The 19,277-nt window shown below is 40.4% G+C and overlaps 1 protein-coding gene across 1 annotated transcript in view; it reads left to right on the forward strand.

Moving 5' to 3' along the window:
* The window catches only part of COL24A1 (collagen type XXIV alpha 1 chain), a 413,884-nt gene that overhangs the window by 331,957 nt on the left and 62,650 nt on the right, over positions 1–19,277 (forward strand). The window contains exons 36-43 of the mRNA XM_077450311.1: positions 996–1,049; positions 1,429–1,536; positions 2,231–2,284; positions 4,415–4,522; positions 8,114–8,167; positions 10,642–10,695; positions 11,346–11,402; positions 18,683–18,736. Coding sequence (XP_077306437.1) covers positions 996–1,049; positions 1,429–1,536; positions 2,231–2,284; positions 4,415–4,522; positions 8,114–8,167; positions 10,642–10,695; positions 11,346–11,402; positions 18,683–18,736 — 543 coding nt within the window. The remainder of the gene's footprint in view (positions 1–995; positions 1,050–1,428; positions 1,537–2,230; positions 2,285–4,414; positions 4,523–8,113; positions 8,168–10,641; positions 10,696–11,345; positions 11,403–18,682; positions 18,737–19,277) is intronic.

A 19,277-nucleotide genomic window follows, 5' to 3' on the forward strand; every position in this document is an offset into this window, starting at 1 on the left:
TGGTTTGCGCAAAACTTATGGGGGATAGTTTTATGGCATTTTTATTAATAATTTTTTTTTTTTTACTAGTAATGGCGGCGATCAGCAATTTTTATCATGACTGCGACATTATGGCAGACACATTGGACATTTTTCGGACCATTGTAATTTATACAGCAATCAGTGCTATACAAATGCACTGATTCCTGTGTAAATGACACTGGCAGTGAAGGGGTTAACAACTAGGGGGCAGTGTAGGGGTTAAGTATGTCCTGGGGAGTGATTCTAACTGTGGGGGGGGGGCATGGCTACGTGTGACACGTTACTGAACTGTGCTCCTGATCACAGAGAGCAGATATCAGTGACACTGTCACTCTGTCACTAGGCAGAACGGGGAGATGCTTGTTTAGATTAGCATCTCCTTGTTCTTCCTCTCCGTGACGCGATCGCGGGTATCCCTGTGGACATCGAGTCTGCGGAACCCGTGACCCGACTCTTGGAGCTCGCTGGCCGCCTCTTAAAGGGCAACGTACAGGTACATTAGTTTACCTGTACAAGCCCTTTCTGCTGACGTATATCGGTGTGAGGCGGTCGGCGAGTGGTTAAGCTCTGTTGTGGGCTGACAGCACACAGCAAATTTGTGGACTGGGTGGTGTCAGCCCTGCTCAGTGTTTTTGGCTAAACTACTCAACCACTCCTATTCTTAGATCTCCAGAGCATAAAGGTTAATAATTCTGTAATAGATAAGAACTAGGGGGGGCTCTTTAAGATAATACAGGAAGTGTGCAGGGGACACATGACAGCTCTACATTTCTGCCATAATAAACATTTATTTTTTATTTTTAACGTACTAAAAAGATATAACAAAATACTTCCAATGGTATATTAAACAGTCCAAAAGGGAAACAAATACTGTAAGAGAAGTTCAATGTTAGGGTTATGTTAACTAACCCAAAACCATTCAAATATGTTTGGCTTGTGTTAACTATACACCTTTTTATTTTTGCACTAAACAGGGAGAACCAGGTCCACCAGGGGAAGAAGGTGTTCAGGGAAAAGATGGCCCAAAGGTAAACTCATGCCATCATGTCTGTCTTCATATGACATTTGTTATATTACACAATGGGGTTGATTTACTAAAGGCAAATAGACTGTGCACTGTGCAAAGTTGCAGTTGCTCCACAGCTTAGTAAATGAGGTAAAGGTTCTTTGTGCAAAAAATATCCAATCACGTGCAAGGAAATAACAAAAAAATGCATTTTTGCTTGCACATGATTGGATGATGGAAATCAGCAGAGCTTCTGCTCATTTACTAAGCTCTGGAGCAATTGCATTTTGAAAAGTGCACAGTCTCTTTGCCTTTAGTAAATCAACCCCAATGTGTCTTTTTTTTCCCTTCAACTCTCTGTAAGTGTGGCATGTACATAAGTGCTCAAACTTGTTTTAAAGGGAGAACCAGGAGATGCTGGCCTTCAAGGAGAGACTGGTGAAAAGGCAGAGGCCGGGATAGCAGGAATCCAGGGATCTGTCGGAGGAATTGGCATAATGGGATTACCTGTAAGTAGATTTTCTGCAGTTTTATGAGCAGAAGCTTTGGTTTCTCTTATCTAATGCACCATAAATACACAATAATTACACAGACCCCCTATGAGGATTAGTACTCATTGGCTGAGGTTTATTTTACAACCCAAAATGGCACACTCTACCAGTTTTATTTAGTTCAACCCCAGCAGGATGAACGAAAAGAAAGCTGGCAGCTCAGGGCGAAGCCGCTGTACTAACAATACAATTTTAGTACAGCAATTTCCCCTGCTGTTCTATTGTGTTCTGACAGGGGGACAGCCCCCCTCGCCAGAACACATCGGTCAGCACTCTCAGCCGGTTAGCAGACCTTTTTTCAGTCATGCCCCTTCCAACGGCCAACCTCTCTGTCAGACCGGATGCAGTACAAATGTTTGCCAGTTTCCATTTAACCAGCAAATGCTGCCCAACATTAAGCCTGTGTGCACTGGGGTTTAGGGGTCTGTATATAGCAGAGATCAGATACCGCTATCTGCTTTTCGCTGAACATAGCACCTACATTTTACAAGCCATTCACAAAATGTTTCTCCTTAATGGGAATTTTTTGAGTGAATATTAAAATCCTGTTTTTAAGAAATGTTTAGTCACCTTCAGGCCTTTCTTTTTTACTTTTGTGATTTACTAATATTTTAATGTTTAATCATTTCATTTCTCTTTTATGAGCAAACAGGGTCCAGAGGGCAAACAAGGAAATCCAGGGATAAGAGGTCGTCCAGGCAGAAAGGTGATTTCTTTATTTTATGGGAAAGTAATTATTTTTGATTTTTAGCAGAACATTAAATCATACAGTGCCTTGAAGTATTCATACCCCTTGAAATTTTCACATTTTGTCATGTTACAACCAAAAATGTAAATGTATTTTATTGGAATTTTATGTGATAGACCAACACAAAGTGGCCCATAATTGTGAATTGGAATGAAAATGATAAATGGTTTTCCACATTTTTTACAAGTAAAAAAAGTGTGGCGTGCATTTGTATTCAGCCCCCCGGAGTCAATACTTTTTAGAACCACCTTTTGCTGTAGTTATAGCTGCAAGTTTTTTTGGGGATGTCTCTACCAGCTTTGCACATCTAGAGAGGGACATTTTTGCCCATTCTTCTTTGCAAAATAGCTCAAGCTCTGTCAGATTGGATGGGGAGTTTCAATTTTCAAGTCTTTTCATAGATTCTCAATTGACTTTAGGTCTGGACTTTGACTGGGCCATTCTAACACATGAATATGCTTTGATCTAAACCATTTCATTGTAGCTCTGGCTGTATGTTTAGGGTCATTGTCCTGCTGGAAGGTAAACCCCTGCCCCAGTCTCAAATATTTTGCAGACACTAACAGGTTTTCTTTTAAGATTGCCCTGTATTTGGCTCCATCCATCTTCCCATCAACTCTGACCAGCTTCCCTGCCCCTGCTGAAGAAAAGCATCCCCACAACAGGATGCTGCCACCACCATGTTTCACGGTGGGGGTGGTGTGTTCAGGGTGATGTGCAGTGTTATTTTTCCACCACACATAGCGTTTTGCTTTTAGGCTTCTTGTAAACTGCAAACAGCACTTCTTATGGCTTTCTTTCAACAATGGCTTTCTCCTTGCCACTCTTCCATAATGCCCAGATTTGTGGAGTGCACGAATAATAGTTGTCCTGTGGACAGATTCTCCCACCTGAGTTGTAGATCTCTACAGCTCCTCAAGAGTTACCATGGGCCTATTGGCTGCTTCTCTGATTAATGCTCTCCTTGCCCGGCCTGTCAGTTTAGGTGGACGGCCATGTCTTGGTAGGTTTGCAGTTGTTGTCATTTTTACATGCTGGATTGAACAGTGCTCCGTGAGATGTTCAAACCTTGGGATTTTTTTTTCTATTATAACCTAACCATGCTTTAAACTTCTCCACAAGGTTATCCCTGACCTGTCTGGTGTGTTCCTTGACCTTCATGATGCTGTTTGTTCACTAAGGTTCTCTAACAAACCCATGAGGGCTTCACAGAACAGCTTTATTTATACTAAGATTAAATGACACACAGGTGGACTCTATTTACTAATTAATTGCCTTCTGAAGGCAATTGGTTCCATTAGGGGTATCAGAGTAAAGGGGGCTGAATACAATTGTATGCCACACTTTGCATTGCTGTCACTCCCCCCTCTCTGGGTTTGCTGCCACTCACATCTAGTTGACATTTGTCTCCTTGTGAGCAGCATGGTCAAATGTTGCAGTTGGGGTGGGGGGAGCTGTCAACCACTCTGACTTAGCCACCGCCCCACAGATTAGAACTGGACCAAGTACTATCTACACTTGTGCAGCTGCTGTCTTTACCCTCTATACCAGGGATATGCAATTAGCGGACCTCCAGCTGTTGCAAAACTACAAGTCCCATCATGCCTCTGCCTCTGAGTGTCATCCTTGTAGCTGTCAGAGACTTGCTATGCCTCATGGGACTTGTAGTTCCGCAACAGCTGGAGGTCCGCTAATTGCAAATACCTGCTCTATACCCTTCATTTTTAATTTACATCAGACACTGGGGCATGGGTGTTCATTTTGTATATATTACCTACACTTAATCCCCTAGGAAATGCAACTACAATTTTTAATTTGTAGGGATGCTTTTTTTTTACAGGTAGGAAGAGATGCTTTATAAAAGTATAAAAAAAAATATTAACATGACCCTGTTTCATCAACACCTACGAAAATATTTGTTGATTCCTTATTTCCATGTTGTGCCATATAGACACAAATGCAAAATGGCTCCAAAATACTACAGATGTGAACTTAGTCATTTCTACACTGCAAAGTCCTTTCATGAAAGAAAGCCTATGAAAAAAATATCAACCCTCACCATAACTATCGCATCATTTCTGTCCACAGGGAGAAAAAGGGCAAATGGGGCCAGTTGGAGAAATTGGAAGCATCGGTGATCAGGGACAGCAGGGCAAATGGGGCCTCAAAGGGTCGCGGGGAACACGAGGACCAGTGGTAGGTTTTCACAAATGTGAATGAGGCTTGCATCATCTTTGTGCAATCACACACATTATGTTTACAACATGCAGAAGCTGGCCCTGTGTTTATCTGCCTCTGTAAAGTAAATTCTGTGTTTAGATCAAAGAATGGCAATTATCCTGTGAGCTAAATCTTTCCTCCCGGTTCCAGAGGGCATAGCTAGTTAAGAGCCCACTATCTTCCCACCCGATCACACAGGAAGCTGTCTTATTTTTTCCAAGTGGGATAAATAAAAAGCTTTTGATAATCAGATGTCTGAATATCCTGTACATCCCAGCACAGGAAACATAGGGGTTGATTTACTAAAACTGCAGTGCAAAAAATCTGGTGCAGCTGTGCATGGTAGCCAATCAGTTTCTAACTTCAGCTTGTTCAATTAAAGTAGAACTATAGGCAAAACTTTTTTTTTCATTTTGGATAGAGTAAGGGAGGGTTATAACTTCTGTCATATTTTTTTTTGCCATCTGTTTTACATTGCGGAGATTTAATTTCACTTCCTGTCCCATAGCCAAACAGGGAGTGAGCAAAAATCTCTGCAAATTAAGGAAATTCCTTGGGGACCCCCAACTCACCAGAACTAGTGTGCCCATTGGAATTTTTCCCCTCTATTACTTTTCTGGGGACAGCATGAAATTTGGGATTTTCTTTCCGTTCACTTTTAATAATAATAGTAAACAGGACAAATAAGGAAAGTGACTCTCCCTAATCAGGACACAAAAAAACTAACAACCTCTGTACAATATCCAAAATGAAAAAAAAGTTTTGCTTTTAATTATGCTTTAAAGAGGAACTGTTCAAAACACAATGTGTAAAAACACATTGGGGGTTATTTACTAAAGGCAAATCCACTTGGAAGTAAAGTCAATGTAGATCTGAGGGGTATATGCAAGGAAAATAAAAAACAGCATTTTAGCTTTCACATGATTGGATGATAAAATCAGCAGAGCTTCCACTCATTTCAGATCTACCCCTTAGATTTAGAGCGGCTGCACTTCCAAGGGCACGTGCAGTGGAGAGTGTGGATATACCTTTCGTAAATAACCCCCATTGTGTTTTGAATGTTTTTTTGCGCATTCTCCTTTGTGTGTGTGTGTGTGTGTGTATATATATATATATATATATATATATATATATATATATTTATTTTTATTTTTTTGAGTATGTCATTCTTTCAAGAGATAGCAGCACTTGTACCTATTTTTTAAGTATGAATAGTTTATCACTTTTTTCACATAAATTCATTATATCACTTGCACTGTTGGTCGGGCAAGGGCAGAATAATTAAATACATTTAAAGAGGAATTGCAGTCTGCTTACATAATTTGTAATAAAAACATCTTTGCCATTCTGAAGCGTCCCTCCAACCACTATTATTATATATATACTGTGATTCTATACTTGCCAAATATGCTGCAGAAATCTCTGTCCACTGAGTCTGACTGCAACCATTTTAACTGTGGGCAGCAGAAGCTGCTGCCTGTTCACTTCCTGTATTTACACAGACACACAGAGGCGCACCTCCAGCTCTGCAGCTCTCATTGGCCCTCTTATAACTCATCCCCAGTTGTGCTCATAAGTTTACGTACCCTGGCAGAATTTATCATTTCTTGGCCATTTTTCAGAGAATGTGAATGACAACACAAATACCTTTCTTTCACTCATGGTTAGTGTTTGGCTGAAGCCATGTATTATCAGTTAACTGTATTTACTCTTTTTAAATCATAATGACAACAGAAAGTACCCAAATGACTCTGATCAAAAGTTTACAAAAACCTAAAACACTTAAATAATCATACAAAAACACATAACATGTGAGTGAATTGGTCCATGTGAATCAGTTGTGTTAAAAAGTCCCAAAAAAACACAAAAATAGTTTTAAAATAAAGTGACAATGAAAGCAACGTCTAATTATTGTGTTAGAAAGTCCCAAATCACAAAATAAACTTGAAATGAAGTAACAATAAATGCAATTTCTGGTGCAGCACCTAGAAATCTGCAACGGTAACTGGTCAGTACTTTATATCCAAAGGGAGAAGTAAGCTAAAAGCCAGATGGCCTCTTCCACACAATGGACCCCAAATTATAGGGATCAAGCTTACCTGATATCCACAGTAATCAGCTGTGATGTCCCACCTGGTCCACTCCAAACACTAGACACTCTCCTCCGTCAAGGACAACGAGACGTTTTAGTAAATTCACCACCTTCCAGTCACTCTGCCCGATGCTGGAAGGCAATCGAACTGTATATTTTATTTATTGTTATAAAACAGGAAAGGGATATAAAAAGATATCCAAGGAACTGAGAATGCCAATCAGCAGTGTTCAAACTCTAATCAAGAAGTGGAAAATGAGGGGTTCTGTTGAAACCAAACCACGGTCATGTAGACCAACTAAAATTCCAGCCACATCTGCCAGGAAAATTGTTTGGGATGCAAAGAAAAACCCACAAATAACTTCAGGTGAAATACAGGACTCTCTGAAAACATGTGGCGTGGCTGTTTCCAGATGCACAGTAAGGAGGCACTTGAAGAAATAGGGGGGGCTGCATGGTCAAATCGCCAGAAGAAAGCCATTACTACGCAAATGCCACAAAGTATCCCACTTACAATACACCAAACAGCACAGAGACAAGCCTCAAACCTTCTGACGCAAAGCCATTTGGAGCGATGAGACCAAAATTGAGCTTTTTGGCCACAACCATAAACGTGACATTTGGAGAGGAGCCAACAAGGCCTATGATGAAAGGTACACGAAGGTGGATCGCTGATGCATTGGGGATGTGTGAGCTGCAAAGGCACAGGAAATTTGGTCAAAATTGATGGCAAGATGAATGCAGTATATTATCAAAAAATACTGGAGAAACATTTGCATTTATCAGCCAGGAAGCTGCGCATGGGATGTACTTGGACATTCCAACATGACAATGATCCAAAACACAAGGCCAAATCGACCTGTCAGAATAAAGGGAAGGCTTTGGAGTGGCCATCTCAGTCTCCTGACCTCAATATCATTGAGCCACTCTGAGGTATCAAACATGCAGTTCATGCAAGACTGCCCAAGAATTTACAGGAACTGGAGGCATTTTGCCAAGAGGAATGGGCAGCTTTACCATCTGCGAAGATAAAGAGCCTCATCCACAAATACCACAAAAGACTTCAAGCTGTCTATGATGTTAAAGGGGGCAATACACTGGGGTATGTAAACTTTTGATCAGGGTAATTTGGGTAGTTTCTGCTGTCATTATGGTTTAAAAAGAGTAAACACAGTTGATTGATAATAAATGGCTTCAGCCAAACACTAACCATGAGTGAAAGAAAAGTTTGTGTGTTATCATTCATATTCTCTGAAAAATGGCCAAGAAATCATAAATTCTGCCAGGGTATGTAAACTTATGAGCACAACTGTACATTGATTTGTATGTGTTTGTTTTTATTTTATTTTCCTTTCGCTCAGAGATTGTGTTTTTCTTTTCTTTTCTTTTCCTCCAGTATCATATATATATATATATATATATATATATATATATATATATATATATAAAACGGTTGTATCTTTGTGTTTTGACAGGGCCATCTAGGAGCCATGGGGCCGGAAGGAGAGCCTGGGATCCCAGGATATGGGGTATGAATGTAATCCATTACTTTAGTAAACATACACAACCTAAAGTAGCCAAATGTTTCTACGATTCCTATGCAAATCTGGTGGTGAGAAATGTACTTCTCAATTTCTTTCTGCAACCAGCTGTTGTGGCTGTTATCTCAAAAAAATGTATTGAAAAATGTATTGAAAATTAATTTGAGTTCCCCCACACCACTCACCAAGGGCACTGTAATTCTGGAGCAGAAAGTGACCTTCCTTAAACTGTTGCCACAACTAGTAAGGTTGCAATTATCTAAAATATCTTTGTATTTTGTAGCATTAAGAATACCCATCTGGAAACACTTGAATTCGGTCATTTGGAGGGTAGTCCACATACTTTTGACCATACAATGTACATTTTTTTAGTAGAGTTTACTAAAAGTTGCTCATTTGTGTATTACCATCCCAACCATTGCAGTGCTGGTGTGCCAACCATACTATTCAGCAAACTACACCAACTGTCACCAAATTACACTCTACCACCCAGTTGGGATACTAGGGTTGACTTGATTTACTAAAACTGGACAGTGCAAAATCTGGTGCAGCTCTACATAGAAACCAATCAGCTTAAAGGTTATTTTTTGTTAAAACTTAATTGAAAAAGCTGAAGTTAGAAGCTTATTGGCTACCATGCACAGATGCACCAGATTTTATAGTCTCCAGTTTTAGTAAATCAAAAACACTGTCTGTCTTCTGCAAAACATTCAGTGGGACGCATACCACCTTACAAACTCTTTCTATTTCATGTGCCACCTGTTATTGGTAGCAGAATGACATTGGTAGCTGAAAATAGTTCAGTAAGCATTGCATTATAGAGAATACATAAACTTCAGTGCCTATGCCCATTGTCTGCTCTGCCAGCAAACAGAGAAATGACCTTTAGTAAAGTGTAATGATGTCATTGGGGAATATCTGGAAATCTTGTTTTACTAAAGCTAAAAAGCACATGGTTCTATGTGTAAGTGATTAGTGCAACTGAAAACCACTATGTACAGTCTTGTAAAGAATAATTGGGCTTATTCAGTAGAGAGTTCCTAATTCATAACTGCTAAGGCCAGCTAAGTGCAGTCCCTCTTATTAGTTTCTTGGACTTGAGCAGAAGCTTCTTAAATTTAAAGGCGCTGGAGGGCTTCATTCTAGGCTAAGTTTCTCTTAATGTGCTAGTATGCAATGCATACTAGCATATTATGTCATTGCCTTGCAGGGATTATTTTTTAACCAACTGCACATTTAGGAGATATTTACTGTACATATAGGTAAGCCAAATTATAGGCTTACTTACAGGTAAACATCATACATGGGAGTTTACTCCCACTGTAAGGCTTAATGTTAAGAAAGCAGAGGAACCTTCAGATTGGTAGAATCCAATGAAAGAACTGGCCTGTTTAAAGTTTTATTATGAAGTTCCACTTAGCTTGTAAGTTTGGGTAGAGTTTTTTCTTAAAGTACATATGTACTTTTATCCAAAGCTAAGCCACCCATCTAAGCTACCAAGCCAATGTACACTAAACATGCAGCCCCCTGTTGGTGACCACTGACCCTAGTGTGGTAAAATACACCAAATTGTTTATGGCATACTCTACCTACTATGCCCGTAGGGAGATTTTGTTGAGATGGAAATCTGGGGCGCCGCCCACCATCACCACCTGGAGGAATACCCTGAATGCTGTATTGCCTCTATATAAGATAACATATATTAATTGAAATTGTCTGAGTAAACTTGACAAGATATGGTCCTCATGAATAGACTCCTGGGGATCCCTGCCATTGGAGGTATCTCCACCCAGCCCAGAAGCAGACTCTTAGCTCAACCCCTATGGGGCTTGGCGGATCACAAACCAGGAACCGTATGCATATGCTCCCCCCTCTTTTTCCCCTCCCCCTTCACTCCCCTCCTTCCCTTCCCCCCTCCCCCTATGCCCTTCTTCTCCCTCTCACCCTGCTTCTCACCCCCCCCCCATTCTTCCCTTTGGGGAAACCCATTTTATCGCAACTATTCAGAACTCACTGGTTCCGGTGAGGGAGTTCTCCTGGTAGAGGCCTTCTAACCATAATTTCCAAACTCTGTTGAATATTTGACGGCTGTTGATAGTACGATTACCTGTGATAAAATTTTTGTAACCATATCAATACTCTAATTCATGTACATTATGCTGTAAACTGACATGTGAACAATGACGTTGAATAAAGTTTATCTGCAGCCCCTCCTCTATTGTGTACAGTCTGTCCAATGGAGATCTCTTCTGTTTACCTGTGTACCTCGTCCAATTTACAATCTGTTCAAGCCTATAGTGCCAGTGCTAAAGAAATTAATATCGAACAAACTTAAAAAAAGAATTAAACATATAGCTGTCCTTTAAGGACAAGAGAATCATACCAGTGCTAATTGGTTGAACATATTTGGATTATTATTGGTAGGAACTACTAAATTGCAAATGTATTGCCTTTGTATTTAGGGTCATCAAGGCCAAACAGGACCACCCGGACCAGCAGGGCCTAAAGGAGAGAAGGTAATGGTTCATATCCATGATGAGTATTGGTCACTGTATGCATTTATTTTTAGTGACCCATGTTTAAAGACTGATAGAGAAGCCTGTGAAGGGATTACCATGGAGGCCGTTATAGGCTATAGTAAAAGCAGTTGCCAGTACTCACTGACACTTTACTGACTGGTGGATACATATAACATAACTCTATGTCTGAGACACTGTAAATGATTTCCAAATTGAGCTTTACCACCTGCAACTGATACAATGATTTTGTTTTGGTGGAGGAGGAGAAGGGAGATGTTTGTCAAGCAGACTGACAGGAGTTATAACCCTCCCTTGTAGAGCAGGCTTTAGAAGTGAACAGCAGGCAGGCAAGCGATGGACAGACCAACCAATTGTACTGTATGTATTCTGCTCAACTTACAACCTCTTGGTGTGGATATAACATTTATTTGCTACAATTATGGATAGAAGAAAAATGTATACAATGTACGCTGTTTCTAAGTTGCTTGCATTTGATATTTTTGGCAAAAAAGATTATTCATCACCTAATGTCATACATGAAGTTGAACGTGCGTTCATTTTGGCACAACTTCTTTAAATAATGACATTCAGTAGGATTAAGAACAAACTCCACTTACATTTCTCTATACTGTATGTTTCTTTTGCAGGGTTATCCTGGTGAAGACAGTACTGTAATTGGACCACAGGGACCCCCAGGTGAACCAGTAGGTTTTTCTCTAAAGCACTTTTGTTTTAGGCAATATGTTGAATGATTTTTCAAGTTATACCTTGGAAAACTACAGCGTAATGTTAGACAAATATGTACAGTAAACCCTTTTTTACCCAATTATGTGTTAATTTAAAGGGTAACTCCACTTTCATGGGGAAGAAAATAGCAAATAAAGAAAAAATAATATAGTATATACAATTACGACACAAGTCATATTGTAATTGACTGTTATTAAAAATTACCTTTCCTTTTCAATCTGCAACCACTGTAATTTTCTGAGAATGCAATACAATATGGCTACCTGGAGGTGTTCTGTACACAGAGTGTGTACTGACCACTCCCCAGAAACATCATTTCCTGCTCGTGTGATTGGCTCACTGATTTTAACAGAAGTCTTTCTAAGATACAAGTCAGATTTCAGGCATCCCCTGCAACAAAAAATTTCATTTTTGGTGAGACACTCCCAGTAGGAACGTGTCTAAAGGGATGCCGGCCCAGCAGATTTCCTCATAAGAGCCCTGCAGGTGCACACCTGATAGATAATTATGAAACCACTCCCATTAGACTCACTGAGCACTGAGGCTCAGAGAAACATACAGGGATTACTTCAGAATAACAAAAGGTAAGAATCTGCAACAAAGGTTGTTATAATCCTTGCAATGTACACAGATCACCCAGAGGGGAATGTTTTTTTTCTCAACAAAAGTGGAAAATCATTGCATGCATTTGTAGCCTCCCTGGCGGTATTCCCAAGTCTTGCTCGGGGTGAGATTTAATTACCATAAGCGGTATTCCCGAGCCAGACTCGGGATCGCATCGCTGGATCCATGTAAGGGTTACTTACCTTGTCCCCTGGATCCAGCGATGTCTCCCCGCTGTGATCAGCGAACCGCCATGTCTCGCTCGATCTGTGACAGTGCCGAGCTACGAGTGTTGTGACGCACGGGGACGGAGTTCGACGTCAAATTCAGAAAGTTAAAAACACAATATAGATACAGTACTGTAATCTTACAGATTACAGTACTGTATCAAATAATTACACATCCCCTTTGTCCCTAGTGGTTTCTCCGGTGTCCTGCATGCAGTTTTATATTATAAATACTGTTCTTTATGCCAGGAAACTGGAGATTGTCCATAGCAACCAAAAAATGTCAGTTTACATCAAAAGTGGTTATAGACCAGCTAGAAAACAGCGATAATAAATTAGAATCACTCGCAGAATTGAGCGATAGTAATTTATTATATATTTGTTATAATTATTTATTGTTATTTATTTTATTTTATATATATATATATATATATATATATATATATATATATATATATATATATATATATATATATATATATATATGTTATAATTTATGATTTCATATTTCAAATTTTATCATACCCGGGATGTCTATTAGACTCTTGTTTGGACAGATTTAAGTGAATTATTTCTAAGAATTACAGGCCTACAATATAAAACACCAAATTTCCATGCAAAATAATGCTACCTCTTTCAGCACCTAAAATCTGAAATATTTATACCGCCAGGGAGGTTAAGTACAGCTAATAGAAATGCCTAAATTGGTCTTGATGTTAGCCTTCTGCAGTGCCCTGAACAGCAGCATGCAGAGTGGGAGAAGAAGGGCAGCACTCTGAACAAATCAGAATTGTATTTCTTTGCACATTGCTGTCTCTTGCATAGTGAATTTGCTCACAGGAGGGGTGGGAAAATCAGTGCCAGCTGGCGCTAAACTTTTTGGGAGGCTGGCAAACAAACCCCCTCAGAGGTCCGCCCGCATTCAGCCTCTCCACAATGACTGCCCGCCCACACTCAGCGCCTCCACGGTGACAGTCCCCCACACTCACCCCTCCACAGTGATTGCCCCCCCGCACTCAGCCCCTCCACGGTGACGATCCCCCTGCACTCACCCCTCCACTGCTTATTCAGCTTCTCCTCCCAGCCAACCCGATCCGCCTCATGTCCCGATGGCCAGGAGGAGAAACTGAAAGACAACAGCGAATATTAATAATTCGCTAGTGTCACTAGTGGGTGGGTTTGGGACACAGTGCTCTGTACCCTGAGCCCAACCTTTTTCAAGCCAATTAGAGCTTGAAAAAAAAAACACATAGAAACCTATGAGTCCGGCACCCTGCAAGGGGGTGGTGCCCCTAATAGACCAGCCACTCTTTTGAAAAATGATAAAGACATCAATGTGATAATCCTTCTTCATTGTCCAATCAGAAGCCTGGACTACCTGTTAAAAAAGGCTGCTGGGGACAGAGAGGTGACTTAAAGAGGAAGTAAACTCTCCCACTCTGATGCTTCTTTTCATTTAGTCTATTATAATAAGTCATTATCAGACTATAGCCACTGTAATCCAGCCCAAATCGCATATTACTTACTGTTTAACCTCCCTGGCGGTATGATTCAGTCTGGAAAAAGGTGCTGAAAGCGGTACAATTATTTTGCATGGAAATCTGGCTTTTATTTTGTAGTCCTGTAATTCTTAGGAATAACGCTCTGAAATCTCTTCAAACCAGAGTCTAGTGGACATCCCGGGTATGATAAAGTTTATAATATAATAAAGAATAATAAAAATTATTCAATAATGTAATCAAATCCCAAAAAAAATTAAAAAGGGACATGTTTTGGTTGCTATGGACAATCTCCAAATTCCCGGCAGAAAAAACAGTATTTATAATATAAAAGTGCATGCAGGGCACTGCACAGACCACTAGGGACAAAGGGGGTGTGTATTTTTTAATACAGTACTGTAATCTGTAAGATTACAGTGCTGTGTGTGTTTTTACTTTTTTGAATTTGCCGCCGTTCTCCGCTCCCGTGCGTCGTAACGTCGCAGGGAACGGAGCTCGGTGGCATTCGGCACTGTGAATCGGGCGGAGGACGGCTCGATCACACAGCGCGGCGGACATCGCTGGATCCAGGGGACAAGGTGAGTAACTCTCCCTGTGTCCTCCCCTGCATCGAGCGATGCGATCCAGAGTCTGGCTCGGTGTTACCGCTCCTGTAATTAAAATCCCAACCCGAGCCAGACTCGGGATTACCGCTAGGAAGGTTAAAGAAACTTTAAAAAACTTGTTTCCAGAGGTTAGGCAGCGCCATCTTAAGTATTGTTTACTGAGTCCACAGTGGAGTGTATTTCCGCCCTTACATTGAGCAAGCCTCCTTCTCAATCCAAAGTTTCTATGGCAACCCTGCTTCCCTGTTCATAGCTGACTTGTTTAGTTCATAGTATTTACTTGTGCCTGATGTCTAATGTTTCCCTTTGTTAGACTTATCAGCTTCAGCTGATAAGACTGCAGTAATGGCTGCAGTTTAGACTGTATGTGAGGTCACATGGTGTGTAGGAGGAAGCTCTGAGTGATTAGCAGAGTTCAGTAGTGTGCCGTAGGAAGTCCTGATAACAGATAGATAAGACATAGAGAGTATGCCTTAAATCAGGGGAGATCTGGGCATGCTCAGTGACTTCATTCTACAGAACAACAAGGATTACAACAATACTAAGCAAGTAAGGAGATATCTACAAGCAGTGTTCATTAGGGTTTTTTATGCTGATTTACATGGGACAAAGTTGTGGGGGAGGGTTTACAACCACTTTAAAGTGGAACGTAAAGCGTAACGAAACCCTCCTATCCTTTTCAGCCAAGGAGGCTGCCATCATAGCCTCTGTTTGATCTGCAACTGCCAGAATTTTACACATGTGATCCGTTATGACACCAGCCATTTGATGGTTTGATAGTTTGGTTGATAACACAAGCAAATATGACAGAATTCCTGGCATACCGGGTCTAAAATTGATGAGTTTAGCTCCACTTTTTACAAGAAGTCATTGAGCAGATAGTTGAGTGCTATTACCATGATTTCAGGAGTTAAAGGTGTTGAAATTAGCACATGGAGGATGGGTGCAGCTGGAGTAAGGCATACGGTATAATACATTTAGATTTTGACTTTTGTCACGAGTTCTCCTTGAATCCCCCTTTCCCCTATGCATAACAATATGGTAAAAATGTAAACTATATGTCTGGACTTCCATATTGGACAATCTCAATTCTGTTCTGTTATCTGGAAGGGGGAAAAAAAAATCTTGGTTGCTTAAAGTTACCAAATTACCTTATCTAATAATGGCTATAATGGACATCCCAACTTTTTTAAAATCCACACCCATATTTGATTGAAACTACACCCACCTTCTAAAGCCCTAGTGTCCAATATCTGGTCCATATGTTCATAAACCTTTTAGACATCTCAGATAGTTGAGCAAACAAAAATGCTGGAAATTTGAAAATGCTGGAAATTTGAAAATGCTGGAAAGTAGCAGCTATGAGTAAGCACTAGCCTTAGTGCGAATCGCATTAGCTGTTAGCATCTTTCGCTGTGATGTAATTTGCTGTGTCCTAAATATTATTTGAATAAAGCATCGTTTTAGTATTGGAGTCCGGCCATCCAGAGTTCTGTCATTATCCACATTTAAAAAAAAAAAATTATGCTTTTTGGCCATCACCAGTGCGGTGCGTGGAAACCATTGCTTCTATGGAGCAGGGTTTGGCAGCCAACGAGACAGTATAACTATACAGAAGGAAATAAGCAATCAAAAAGCCCTCCTATTGAATCAGTGCGTAGCACAGTAAAGCCTTCTTGGCACAGAAGATCTGATTGCATCATGTATCCCAAAATTGAGAGGATTAAATCCTTTGTGAATGCCAAAATCCAGCCCTGATCATATGTGAATTTCTTTTTTTTTTATTATCTGAGCATAGATACTAAATATTTTTTGTTTGTACCATTTATTGCATGCACACCACAAGACTTGAGTGTTTTTTGCCAAGTTTTGGACTTTCTTTGTATATGTATCATAGGATGCATATAATTAAAGTGATTCTAAAGGCTCGCTTTTTATTTATTTTTGAATAAAAAATCATGTCATAGTTACCTGCTCCGTGCAATGTTTTTGCATAGCGCAGCCCAAATCCTACTCTTCTCAGGTCTCTTCTGGTGCTCCTGGACCCTCCCCCCTGCCTAGTGCCCCCATAGCAAGCCACTCATGCCGGCTTGCTCCCAAGCCAGCTCTGTGTGTGTCCATAAGACACGCAGAGCATGGGTTGGCCCCTCCTCTGCACTGCTCCCTCCTCACTGGCTGTGATGAACAGCAACAGAAGGCAATGGCCCCCACTGCTGTGTTTGAGCCAATAAGGAGAGAGAGAACCGAGAAAGCCTCTACTCTTGTGCACATTATTTTATTATACAGTATTTATATAGCGCCAACAGTTTGCAGAGCACTTTACAATATAAAGGGAGACAATACAGCAACAATACAATTCATAACAAGAGGGTAACGAGGACCCTGCTCCAGAAAGCTTACAATTTAATAGGAAGGGGCTAGTGGAACAAAAATGTAATAACTGTGAGGGATGAATTGATGGGAGAAATAGAAGATTTGGTTAGCTGAAGGCAGGATAGGCTTCCCTGAATGTATTTTCCGTGTATTCAGGGATCACATTAAAGTAGACAGGGTAGGCTATAGACAGACAGATTGGGGCAGTGAGTACCAGAGGATGGGAGAGGCTCTGGAGACGAGCATGGGAGGAGGAGACAAGGGAGCTAGAGAGCAGGAGGTCTTGAGAGGAGCGGAGAGGACGGCTTGAGTGATATTTGGAAACAATTTTTGTGATGTAGCTCAGGGCGGAGTTGGCTTTGACTTGTATGTTATTGTTAGTGTTTTGAATTTTCATCTCTGGATCAAGATCATACTCAGGTATGTACTTAGGGGGGCTGAGGGTGGAACTGCTTGCAGAAGATTTTTTACCTTAATGCATAGAATACATTAAGGTAAAAAAAAAACATCTGCCTTTAACCACTTGCCGACCAGCCACCGCAGTTATAATGCAGCAAGACGGCTCTATGGCGCGAATCGCAGTGACGGTAAGGAGCTTCGTGTAATAGATACAGCGGGCATGTGCGGCACCAGAGCTGATGCGTGTGGCCTGCAAGCACGATGTTCTGTCAGGGGAGTACAGTGTGAGTACAGTGTAATGGTCTGTTCCTAGTGATTAGGATCAGCGATCTCTCTGTACTCCCAGTTAGTTCACTCCCCCCACAGTTAGAATCACTCCCTAGGACACACTTAACCCTTTGATTGCCCCCTAGTGTTAACCCCTTTATTTCCAGTGTAATTAATACAGTAATCAGTGCATTTTTATAGCTCTGATCGCTGTATCAATGTCACTGCTCCCAAAAAAGTGTCAAAAGTGTCCGGTCTGTTTGCCGCAATGTCGCAGTCCCACTAAAAATCGCTAATCTCCGCCATTACTAGTAAAAAAAAAACAATAATAAAAATGCCATAAACCTATTCCCTATTTTGTAGACGCTATAACTTTTGTACAAACCAATCAATATACACTTATTGTGATTTTTTTTACCGGAAAATATGTAGAAAAATACATATCAGCCTAAACTAATGAAGAAATTTGTTTTTTTTTTTACTTTTTTTTTTATGATTATTATAGCAAAAAGAAAAAAATATTGTTTTTTGTTTTGTTTTTTTCAAAATTGTGGGCCCTTTTTTGTTTATAGCGCAATAAAATAAAAACCGCAGAGGTGATCAAATACCACCAAACGAAAGCTCTATTTGTGGCAAAAAAATGACATTAATTTTGTTTGGGTACAACGTTGCACGACCGCGCCGTATCCTTAAGAAATGGCCTGGTCATTAAGGGGGTAAATCCTTCCGGGGCTGAAGTGGTTAAAACCACTTTAAGTCTGATCTTAGTTTTTTTTTAATGCTTTAATACGTGTCCTGCTCTGTCATAGATTAGTGTAAACTACACAGTACAGAGATGCATGGTGTGTAGCTTGCTATAGATGTATGTATTTCTCTTTTATTAGAAATAGATTAGACAGATCCTTATGCTGGCTCGTGGGGCCGAGTGCCAGAGAATTTTGTTTGAAATTGCGCATTGATTGAATTATCCCTCCCACTGTGCGCCATTCTAGTTTTATATTGATTGAGGAGCTGTCTTCTTCTTTTTTTGTTGTTGTTCGCAGCACCTGAAGTATTCCAGGCTGCTCTGTATGTGCCTGTTGGCTGCTATTCATTTTACTTTGTCACTTTAGAATAGATGAACACTGCTCAACAAAGTCTATATTGAAATAATTACCGTAATATTTTTTTTACCTAAGCGACTTTTTTCTTGTATATAATCCCATTGATTGTATGCTTTATTACCTACGAAACTAAAATGTATATCTTGTCTTATTCAACAAAGGGCCCTGCTGGAGAGCATGGTGACCGGGGAGAGTCTGGAGATGAAGGATATAAGGTACTAAGACATGTTCAGAAATTATAATTTTTTTCACTTCTTGTATGATAGCTGTGGAAACAATATGTTTATTGCGTATTGAAAAAACTTGTCTTATATGTCTAATGCCGCATACACACGATCGGAAATTCGCCCAGCAAAAGACCGATGAGAGCTTTTAGTCGGAAAATGTGATCATGTGTATACTCCATCGGACTTTTGCTGACCGAATAGTTCTCAATTTTTCGGAAAGAGTTCCTATCCGAAAATGCGTTCGTGTGTATGCAATTCCGACACGCAAAAACCCACGCATGCTCAGATTCTATTACGAGACGGAAGCTATTGGCTACTGGCTATTGAACTTCCTTTTTCTAGTGCCATCGTACGTGTTGAACATCACCGTGTTCTTGACGATCGGAATTTGGTGTGACCGTGTGTATGCAAGAATAGTTCCCCATTGTTGATGTCAGTGGGAGGAAAAGTGCCCCATCGTTGATGTCTGTGGGAGGAATAGTGCCCCATCGTTGATGTCAGTGGAAGGAATAGTTCCCCATTGTTGATG

This window comes from Lithobates pipiens, unplaced genomic scaffold (assembly GCF_037356315.1).
Source record: "Lithobates pipiens isolate NorthernLeopardFrog02 unplaced genomic scaffold, aLitPip1_a1.2 Scaffold_23, whole genome shotgun sequence".
Taxonomy (NCBI): domain Eukaryota; kingdom Metazoa; phylum Chordata; class Amphibia; order Anura; family Ranidae; genus Lithobates; species Lithobates pipiens.